General features: G+C 37.8%; 1 protein-coding gene across 1 annotated transcript in view; it reads left to right on the top strand.

Annotated features, from left to right (window-relative positions):
* The window catches only part of C2CD3 (C2 calcium-dependent domain containing 3), a 136,321-nt gene that overhangs the window by 34,089 nt on the left and 92,102 nt on the right, over positions 1–10,130 (top strand). The window contains exons 8-11 of the mRNA XM_012645685.1: positions 3,617–3,764; positions 7,372–7,526; positions 8,111–8,320; positions 8,817–8,929. Of these exons, the coding sequence (XP_012501139.1) occupies positions 3,617–3,764; positions 7,372–7,526; positions 8,111–8,320; positions 8,817–8,929 (626 nt within the window). The remainder of the gene's footprint in view (positions 1–3,616; positions 3,765–7,371; positions 7,527–8,110; positions 8,321–8,816; positions 8,930–10,130) is intronic.

The raw sequence follows: 10,130 nt of genomic DNA, 5'->3' as shown, positions 1-10,130 counted from the left end.
AGGATCGCTTGAGCCCAGGAGTTTGAGGTTGCTGTGAGCTAGGCTGATGCCACGGCACTCTAGCCAGGGCAACAGAGCTGGACTCTGTCTCAAAAAAAAAAAAAAATTGACTGTGGTAATTGTTCATATTTGTGAATATACTAAAAAGTGTTAAATTGCTCACTGGGTGGATTGTATGGTATATGAATTATATCTCAATAAAGCTGGTTAGGGAAAAAAATCAAGAATTCAGCACATAAATGTAAAAAGATACACCAAGATACATAGTCATGAAATTTCAGAATACTGAATATAAAGAGGCAATGTTGAAAGCTTCCACACAGAGAAAAAATAAAGGTCACATATGTATTAATAGTATCAGTAATTCGAATGACAAGGTTTTCTACTAGTTCCATGGATGACAGTGAAGAATTCTGAAGTAAAATTATTTTCAACCTAAAATTACATTCCTAATCAAACTATCAATCAAGTGTGAGAGTACTGATATATGAAATATCTTCATATATCCAGGGTCTCAAAAGTTTACCCCCCTCCTACTATTCCTCAGGAAACCACAGGAGGATATATTCAACTGAAGAGAGAACTTAGGAAGAAAGAGTAAGACATAGGGTCCAAGAAGTAGGGGACACAGCACAGAAGAGGGGTAAAAAGAGGCTTAGGATATGTGTCATATTTAGTGAGCAAGAAATCCATATGGGAGCAGATGGCTTCAGCAGGGATGTTTCTAAGGAGTAGGGGGGTGAAGGGGAATGAAACATACATTGACCAAATTAAGAGGAAATTTTCAGTTCTCTTAGAGAATTCACTAATGAAGTAGTAATAGGGCCATAGAAAACTAAGCAAATGAAAATAAGGCACTTATTAATACCAGGGAAAATTAGTTGTATAAGAAAGGAAATATAATAAATGATACTCTACTTGGCTCTGATCTAATGTTAACCCTGAAAATTAATTTAACAAAAAAATTGTAGTATAACTAAATAGGGAAGATGAATAAAAGGGAAATATGTGCCTAAGATTAATAGTGTAAGAGAGTGGGTCCATCAATTTTTCATAATAGGAAGTCCACAGATCACATAGAAAACTGAAAAATCAGAAAATAGCAGTACACATGTGCTCTTAGAACTATGGAAATAAATACCATAGAAGAAACATCTAAGGAAGTTGAAAGTGATTGCCTCTGAGAAGTCAAGGCAGCTACTGTTTTGTATTATAAGCCTTGTAGTCCTATTTGACCTTCAAAATAGGTATGTTTACTCTTTGATTTAAAATTATGTTTAAGAAGAATAAGAAGAGGATAGTCCTGGGAGTAGGTTTGTCTTATAGCCAAGGAACACAGGCATATTCCAGCACCACCCCCCCTCACCCTCTTTATTTTGAGACAAGTCTTTGTCTGTTGCCCAGGCTAGAGGGCAGTGGTGTCATCATAGCTCACTGCAACATCAAACTTATAGGCTCAAGTGATCCTCTTGCCTCAGCCTCCCGAGTAGCTGGGACTACCGGTGCTTGCCACCACACCCGGCTAATTTTTTTCTATTTTTTGTAGAGATGGGATCTCACTCTGTTGCTCAGGCTTGTCTTGAACTTCTGGCCTCAAGTGACCCTTCCGTCTTGGCCTCCCAAAGTGCTAGGATTACAGCAGGAACCGCTGTGCCCAACCTAGCCCTTTTAATGTGTCACAGACAGGTGAATAAATTCAAAGAAATGTTAATTTCAAACAAAATATATAAAAAGTAGAGGACTGTATGCTGAGGAGTAGAGATCTCCCTCACTTTAAGGGTGTACAAAGAGGGAAAAAGCAAACAGCTGGGATCAGGGAGAGAGTAAGTGGCAAATGAGAGAGTCATGTAGAAAGAACCCCAAAAAGTAGAGTTTCAAGAAGGAGCAGTGCTCAGAAGCTGCAGAGAGATTGGGAAGTTGTTGGTTGGTTTTCATTAGTTAGGAAGTTGTTCTGATCTGAGAGAGAGATGACTATAGATTAATGGTTCTCCACTAGGAAATGATTCTTTCCCACCCGCAACCCTATGAGACATTTGGTAGTGTCTGGAGACATTTTGGGTCATCACAAATGGGAAAATGCTACGGACATCTGGTGAGTAGAAGCCAGGGGTCTAAAGTGCAGAGGAAAGCACCATCCACAAAGAATTATCTGACCCAACATGTCAATAGTGCTACGGTTGAAAAACCCTGCTACAGATTAAGGAAAGGTGAGGAGAAGAACGTGTATTGAACCTCTGCTTGCTCAAGGTAATGTAGGAACATCATCTAATTTGAAGGTGGTGATTATGTACTATTTTCTTGAGAAATTAAGGAAAAAAGTATAGTGGCTAGCTTGAAAGGGCAGCAAAATGGAAAGAAATAATAAATGAAATGCATAGAACAGTGCCTGGTGCTTAGTATTTAATATTATTGGTTTTATATTAAAACAGATGTTCATAAAGAATTCATTAAGTTCATTAACAAATGTTCATTAAGTGCTAGTTACTATAGGAGAAATTAAAACAAAATATATACTTACTTTGCCCTCAAGAAGGTTACACTTCAAGGAAAAATATGGAATTTATACAGGTATCTGAAAGAAACATAGAAAGTAAAAATTTCTATCAGAAAAGGTACCAGAATGATATGGAATTTCAAAAAAAAAGGAAAAAGATTTTTTTTCTTTTTTTTTGGAGCCAGGGTCTTGCTTTGTTGCCTGGGCATGAGGGCAGTGGCATGATCATAGCTCACTGCAACCTCAAACTCAAATTCCTGGGCTCAAGTGATCCTCACACCTCAGCCTCCCCTGTAGCTGGGACTACAGAGCCATGCTACCACACCTGGCTAGTTTTTTCTTTCTTTCTTTCTTTCTTTTTTTTATAGAGATGGGGTCTTGTTATGTTGCCCAGACTTGTCTTGAACTCCTTAACCTCAAGTGATCCTCCTGCCTTGGCCTCCCAAATTGTTAGGATTGCAGGCTTGAGCCCCTGCACCCAGCAAGAAATTATTTCTTAAAAATTCTGAGTTTACAGTCATTTATATGCTTATCTTCTTATTAGTTTACAAACTCTTTATAAGTAGAGCATTTTATTCATTTTTATATTCCACATAGAACTAATTGTGCCTAATTAAATGGACAAAAATAATAATTAAATAGCCAAAAATAATCCTGATTACACATATTTTTGTTTAGCAAAAAGGCATATTTTATGAATTAGCCCTTTTTTTTTTTTTTTTTTTACAAAAATGACATATAACATTTAACTCATTGAATTATAGTTGTTTACCTTTTCTTTCTCCCTCCTACACCATAAACACAAGAGTGGAGATTATGTTAGCTTAGCCATCTCTGTATCATTCAGGACCTAGCACATAGTTGGTGACCAATAAGTGTTTGTTGAATAAAGGAATGAGATCACAATCAGTGTCAGTAGTGTGTTTTTGAATACTAGTTGTTAGCTTCCCAGATGAAGAGGAATATAATGGGAAAATATTTGTCCAGTAGTCTTCTGTTTAATGTTAGTCTTTTGTTTAAAGTATCTTCTTCCATGTTTAGAACTTTAGAAAGTTTCACTAAAGAAAGTTCAGCTGAAGCTTCTGTTAAAGTCCTTCTGCTTTATTTTTCTTATCTCTGCAGTGCTGAATTATCCCACAGTCATTTCTGGAATGGGCTAGGCTCTCCTCCAGATTCTCCACCTCCTGGGAGTGATGTGTATTGCAGCAGTGAGCTGAATGATCCTCAGTATGACCAGAGTCTCCTGGAGAACTTATTTTACACAGCACCTGTAAGTCATTGTCTCTGAAACTTCAGGAATTGGAGAATAAAAGTATTAGTAATATTAGTAGCTGCAGACTGCTTACCAGACAGGAAACTATCCATTTTATATACCTTGCCTTATTTAATCATAATGACAACCTTAAGAGGAAAGTATTATCTTCCTTTTACAGATGAGGAGACAGGCTTTGTAAAATGGAGTATTTTTTTTTTCTTTTTTTTTGAGACAAAGTCTCACTGTGTTGCCCGGGCTAGAGTGCCATCGTGTCAGCCTAGCTCACAGCAACCTCAAACTCCCAGGCTCAAGTGATCCTTCTGCCTCAGCCTCCCGAGTAGCTGGGACTACAGGAATGCGCCACCATGCCCGGCTAATTTTTTCTATATATTTTTAGTTGTCCAATTAATTTCTTTCTATTTTCAGTAGAGACGGGGTCTCACTCTTGCTCAGGCTCATTTTGAACTCCTGAGCTCAAACAATCCGCCCGCCTCGGCCTCCCAGAGTGCTAGGATCACAGGTGTGAGCCACTGCGCCCGGCCTCAGAACTGGAATTCTTAACCCTAGTCTATCTGGCAAAAAGGCGTGTATTTTTTCTACTAGACTCCATCATCTCATAAGCCTTGAGCATGGCATTCTGACCCTGACTTACATCCCTAACCTCATCGCCCACTTTCACCCTTTACCCACTGGAGACTCCAGCCATGCTAGGGTCTCAATCGCACTCCTCAAACATTCTATTAATAGCTCCTGTATCTCCATATTTTTTGCTGGTACTGATACTTTTAATGTTGAAATGCCCTTATCCATCTGGTAAACTTTATTCTTTAAAAATTGATTCATTACATGTATGAAAAAACTTTCTCAGACTTCCCCAAGCAGAAGTAAAGGCCACCAATATCTTGCACCATAACATCTTGGACATATTTCTATTATAGCCCTCACCACCATTGTGTGATACAGTTCCTCATAAACATGAGCATGTCTTCATTATCTTTTTATTACAAGTACAGCAAAGGCCAGGCAGATACTAAGTAGTCACTAAGTGACTACTTAGTAAATAAATGAATGTATGAATGGCACTAAGTAATCCTCCATGCTATTTGAACAAAATAATTTTAGAAAATATTTAACTGGAAGAAAGGTGAACCAATTTTTGTTCATGTCTTTCTCAAGGGTCAGTGTTTGATATTCTTTTTTATTATTATTATTTCTGCATATTATGGGGGTACAAATGTTTAGGTTATGTTGCCCTTGCCCCCCCAGTCAGAGTTTCAAGCATGTCCATCCCCCAGACGGTGTGCATCGCACTCATTATGTATGTATATACCCATCCCCACCACCCCCCTCCCATCTGCCCGACGCCCGATAAATGTTATTCCTATATGTGCACTTAGGTTTTGATCAGTGAAACCAATTTGCTGGTGAGTACACGTGGTGCTCGTTTTTCCATTCTTGGGATACTTCACTTAGTAGAATGGGTTCCAGCTCTATCCAGGAGAATACAAGAGGTACTATATCACCATTGTTTCTTATAGCTGAATAGTACTCCATGGTATACATATATATACCACATTTTATTAATCCACTCATGTACTGATGGGCACTTGAGTTGTTTCCACATCTTTGTAATTGTGAATTGTGCCGCTATACACATTCGAGTGCAGATGTCTTTTTTATAGAATGTCTTTTGTTCTTTTGGGTAGATGCCCAGTAATGGGATTGCTGGATCAAATGTAGCACTACTTCTATCTCTTTAAGGTGTCTCCATATTGCTTTCCACAGAGGTTGCACTAGTTTACAGTCCCACCAGCAGTATACAAGTATTCCTATCTCTCCACATCCACGCCAACATTTATTGTTTTGGAACTTTTTGATAAAGGCTATTCTCACTGGAGATAAGTGATATCTCATTGTGGTTTTGATTTGCATTTCCCTGATATTCTTAATATTGAATAACATCCATAGCTTAAAAATTCAGCATTATTACCTTGTATTTTTGGTCCCTGAAATTCTTAGCTTTTGAACAACCTAGTTTATGTTTACCCTAATTTCTTTCAGCCTGTGGACCCTTCTAGATTTTGATTACCTTGTCAATAACCATTTTTAAAAGCTGCCGCTTAGAAAAAAACTTAAGGGCAAAAAGCCTTATAATTTCACTTTTAAAAAGTTGTATTCCTTCCTAGAAGGGCATTCTTACCATGCTGATTTAAATTAATTTGTTCCCCTTATGACATGTCAACACATTATATACCCTGAGATGCTGAAAAAAGGGTGTTGGAGATGATAGACTTAAAATGACTTTGGGTTGGTCTTCTGAATGTGTATTAGCAAGATTTATGCCTTTTTTTAAAATTTGGAGCCAAATAACTATAATGCCATCTTCTCTTTTTAATTTTATAATATAAGGGCTGATCATTCAATTGTATTAGCTACCTTTCTCAAAATAAAAATAAATTAATGGCCAAGGGTGGTGGCTCACGCCTGTAATCCTAGCAATTTGGGAGGCCAAGGCCAGGAGTTTGAGGTTGCAGTGAGCTGTGATGACACCACTGCACTCTAGCCTGGGAGACAGAGTGAAACCCTGTCTCAAAAAAAGAATTACAAGGGGCTTAGCCACAGTTTCCCTCATTAAGGAAATTTGTGACATATAGTAAACAGTTCATCTTAGCAAGATTAAAAGCACAATGAATCATTTGTAGTATGGAGCAATGAAAAAAAGCAATCTTTGCGTCTAAATAATTAGCTAGGTGACATTGTACCAGTCATTTGGCCTCAAACTGTGGTAGGAATACAGGCTTTGAAACCCATGGAGATCAAAATCTGGCTTTACTGCTTACAGCTTTGGATCATAAACAAGCTGCCTAACTTCTCTCAGCTTTGATTTTCTTACCTGTAAAAATTGAGATAAAGACACTTCATAGGAATGTGGTAAATATTAGAAATACACATGCAGGGCTGGGCATGGGCACGGTGGCTCACGCCTGTAATCCTAGCACTCTGGGAGGCCGAGGCGAGGCGGTGGATCATTTGAGCTCAGGAGTTTGAGACCAGCCTGAGCAAGAGCGAGACCCCATCTCTACTAAAAAAGAAAGAAATTAATCGGACAACTAAAAATATATAGAAAAATTAGCCAGGCTTGGTGGCACATGCCTGTAGTCCCGGCTACTCGGGAGGCTGAGGCAAGAGGATCTCTTGAGCCCAGGGGTTGAGGTTGCTGTGAACTAGCCTGACACCATGGCACTCTAGCCAGGGCAACAGAGCGAGACTCTGTCTCAAAAAAAGAAAAAAAAGAAAAAAAAATACACATGCAGCATTTAGCATACCAGACACATGGTAGGTAGTCAATAAATGGTGGTTGTTATTATTATTGAGAATTTAAAAGAAGAATCTTTCATTTATTTGCTTTGAACTAGACTAGTAGGTTATTTTTGTGAACTTAACATTATTTTTGTATAACTAGGAAAATTATGGGAGTATCTCCCTGATATCAGTTACCTTTTTAAGAGAATGATATTAAAATGTGCAGAGAAGAATTTGCTTTCTTTTAGAGAAATGTTTGTTTACTGCTATCCCCAAAGCAGTTGTCTTTTGATAACTTTTTGTTTCTTCCTCCCCATAGAAATCTGAAACCAGCATCAGTGATTTCCTCAGTGAAGATGATGATATTGCCTCTTCTAAAAAAATGAATGAGTCAAAAACACTTGCCAGATCGTCTAAGGTTCTAGAGTCAAGTGATCATAAGCTGAAGAGGAAGGCAGCAGGCAAGAAAAATAGGTGAGCCTCTCTCTGAGTGCTTGCTTAGAGGCAAAAGCAAAGGAATATTATTTCCACAAGATCTCCTAAAGTGAAATGACCTATGTTTGCCCAATGCTATTAGAGTGGTTAAGTTATAGTAACTCAGTCAACATTGTAATGCTTAAAAATTTAATAACATGAAAAGATGGTACAATTAAAATGGTTAAGGGAAAAAGTGGAATGCTAGGTTGTATGTGTGCTGTGATCACATCTATATAGAAAATATGCATAAGGAAAGCAAATGAAAAGGAATACACAAAAGCGACAGTAGTTATATTAGGATAATAGGTAAGTGAAATAAAGTCTGTATCCCTTCTAGAAAAACCTAATTTCTACACCTCCATTGTGCGGAGGTAAACCTTTAGATTATAAGAATGTTTTTACATTTTTTTAGATTTCTTAAATTGTAGAATCTGATAATTAAAGCTGTTTCCAGTCACTGATAACCTGTGAATCAAGATGCTTGCTGCCTTACCTCTTTCCTTGTTTTGCCTGTGCAAACTAGATTATTTCATGTTGGGCCTCCAACGATCTGCCTTACTGTCCCTATGAACTCCTTTCAGAAGTTTGGTTGAACAACAGATGCTCTCAGAAACTCCAGAGGATGCCCAAGTGATGACATTAAGTGTGGATAGACTGGCCCTTCTGGGTAGAACACATTCAGTCAGAATCATCATCGAAACAATGGGAGTTCCTCCAGATAGTCCTCAGATGACCTCTGGCAAAAAAACTTTTGCTGGGAGACCACCTGAGCTAACAACAGCAAAAAAGCGGTACGTCTCTTAACATGAGAAAGCTAAATTTGACATTTTTGGAAAGTGTGTCTGATAATAATCAACAATTGTATAACACTTTATGATTTCTAACATGTTTTCATATACATCACTCAATTCAATAGAAATGTATTGAATCCACCACTAGCTCCCAAGAACTTTACTAAGTAAGTGTAAGAATAAACAAAATTAAGATACACACTCTGATCTTGCAGACCTTACAGTTAGCAGGAGAGAGAAGCATTTAAATGGCTGTCTATAACATTTTAGACATTTAGGAACTAAAATAGATGTTTTATATTGAAAGTATGGGGAGCACAAGGAAGGGAGCCTTTAATTCGGCCTGAAAGGATTGGTGAAGGCTTCGAAGAAGAGGTAGGGCCTCTGAGGACAGGAGGTCCTGAAAATAGGACCTTCAGAGATACGTAGGATTCATTAGACAGACATAGGTTTATTATATGGTTCATTTTTAAATCACTTTTTGTTTTTATTTTAGCACTTTCTTTGTGGAATATCACTTTCCTGTGGGCTTTTCTGAAAGTGGATTGGGAAAGACAGCTTTGATCACTGAGGTGGCTCGACTTGCTTCCAGTAAAATTACAGATGGAGGTAAGGGACAGACTGGTTTTCTGCTCCGTAGACATTTTGACTTAAGGAGAATTTTTGAATTCGTAATTACTGATTTGACTTTTGTAGTATATAGAATCTTAGAGCTAGAAAGAACTTCAAAATGAATCTACTCTAATTCCTCTACTTTATTGTATAAGCAAGGAAACTGGCCCAGTGGTACTGTGACTATCCTGATGTAAGGCAGCAAGTCAGTAACATAGCTGAGACTGGAACTCAGAATTGTTCTGACACTTAGATCATGTACTTTGAGCTGTCACCATTTTTCTTGTCATTTTTTTTAAAAACAGCTTTAACAAGGCATAACTTATATACATACAATTCACTCCTTTGAAGTGTATGTATGATTTAATGTTTTTCAGTATATTCTCCTGGTACAACCCATCACCACAATATAATTTTAGAACATTTTATTTCCCCCCTAAAAGAAACCCCATACTTAGCATTCACTCCTCATTTCCCTTTCCCCACCAGCCCTAAGCAACCAGTCTATTTTCTGTCTCTATCAATTTGTCCATTCTGCTTATCTCATATAAATGAAATGCAACATGTGATTTTTGTGACTGGCTTCTTTGACCGTAATATTTTCAAGTTTCATCCATGTTGTGGTGTGTATTAGTACATCATTCCTTTTTATGGCTTGATAGTATTCCATTGTGTGGATATACCAGATTTCATTTATCTCTTCATCACTTGATGTCCATTTGAGTTGTTTCTACCTTTTGGCAATTTTTCACAATGCTGCTGTGAACATTTGTGTACGTAGTTTTGCATGGACATGTGTTTTCATTTCCCTTGGTATATATATATCTGTGAAAATTGCTGAGTCATATGATAACTCTGTATTTTTAACTTTTTCAAGAACTACCAGGCTGTTTTCAACAATGGCTGCTCCATTTTACATTCTTACCAGTAGTATATGAGGGTTCTAATATCTCTACATCCTCATTAACACTTGTTACTTTCCACTATTTTTTATTCTGGCCATCCTAGTGGGTATGAAGTAATATCTGATTGTGGTTTTGTTTTTTTTTTGTTTGTTTTGTTTTGTTTTTTTGAGACAGAGTCTCACTCTGTTGCCCTAGAGTGAGTGCCATGGCGTTAGCCTAGCTCACAGCAACCTCAAACTCCTGGGCTCAAGCAATCCTACTGCCTCAGCCTCCCGAGTAGCTGGGACTACAGG

The sequence above is a fragment of the Propithecus coquereli genome, unplaced genomic scaffold (genome assembly GCF_000956105.1).
Source record: "Propithecus coquereli isolate 6110/MARCELLA unplaced genomic scaffold, Pcoq_1.0 Scaffold235, whole genome shotgun sequence".
NCBI lineage: Eukaryota > Metazoa > Chordata > Mammalia > Primates > Indriidae > Propithecus > Propithecus coquereli.
Note: the sequence above shows the minus strand (reverse complement) of the source record. Positions and strands in the feature narration are given on the sequence as shown.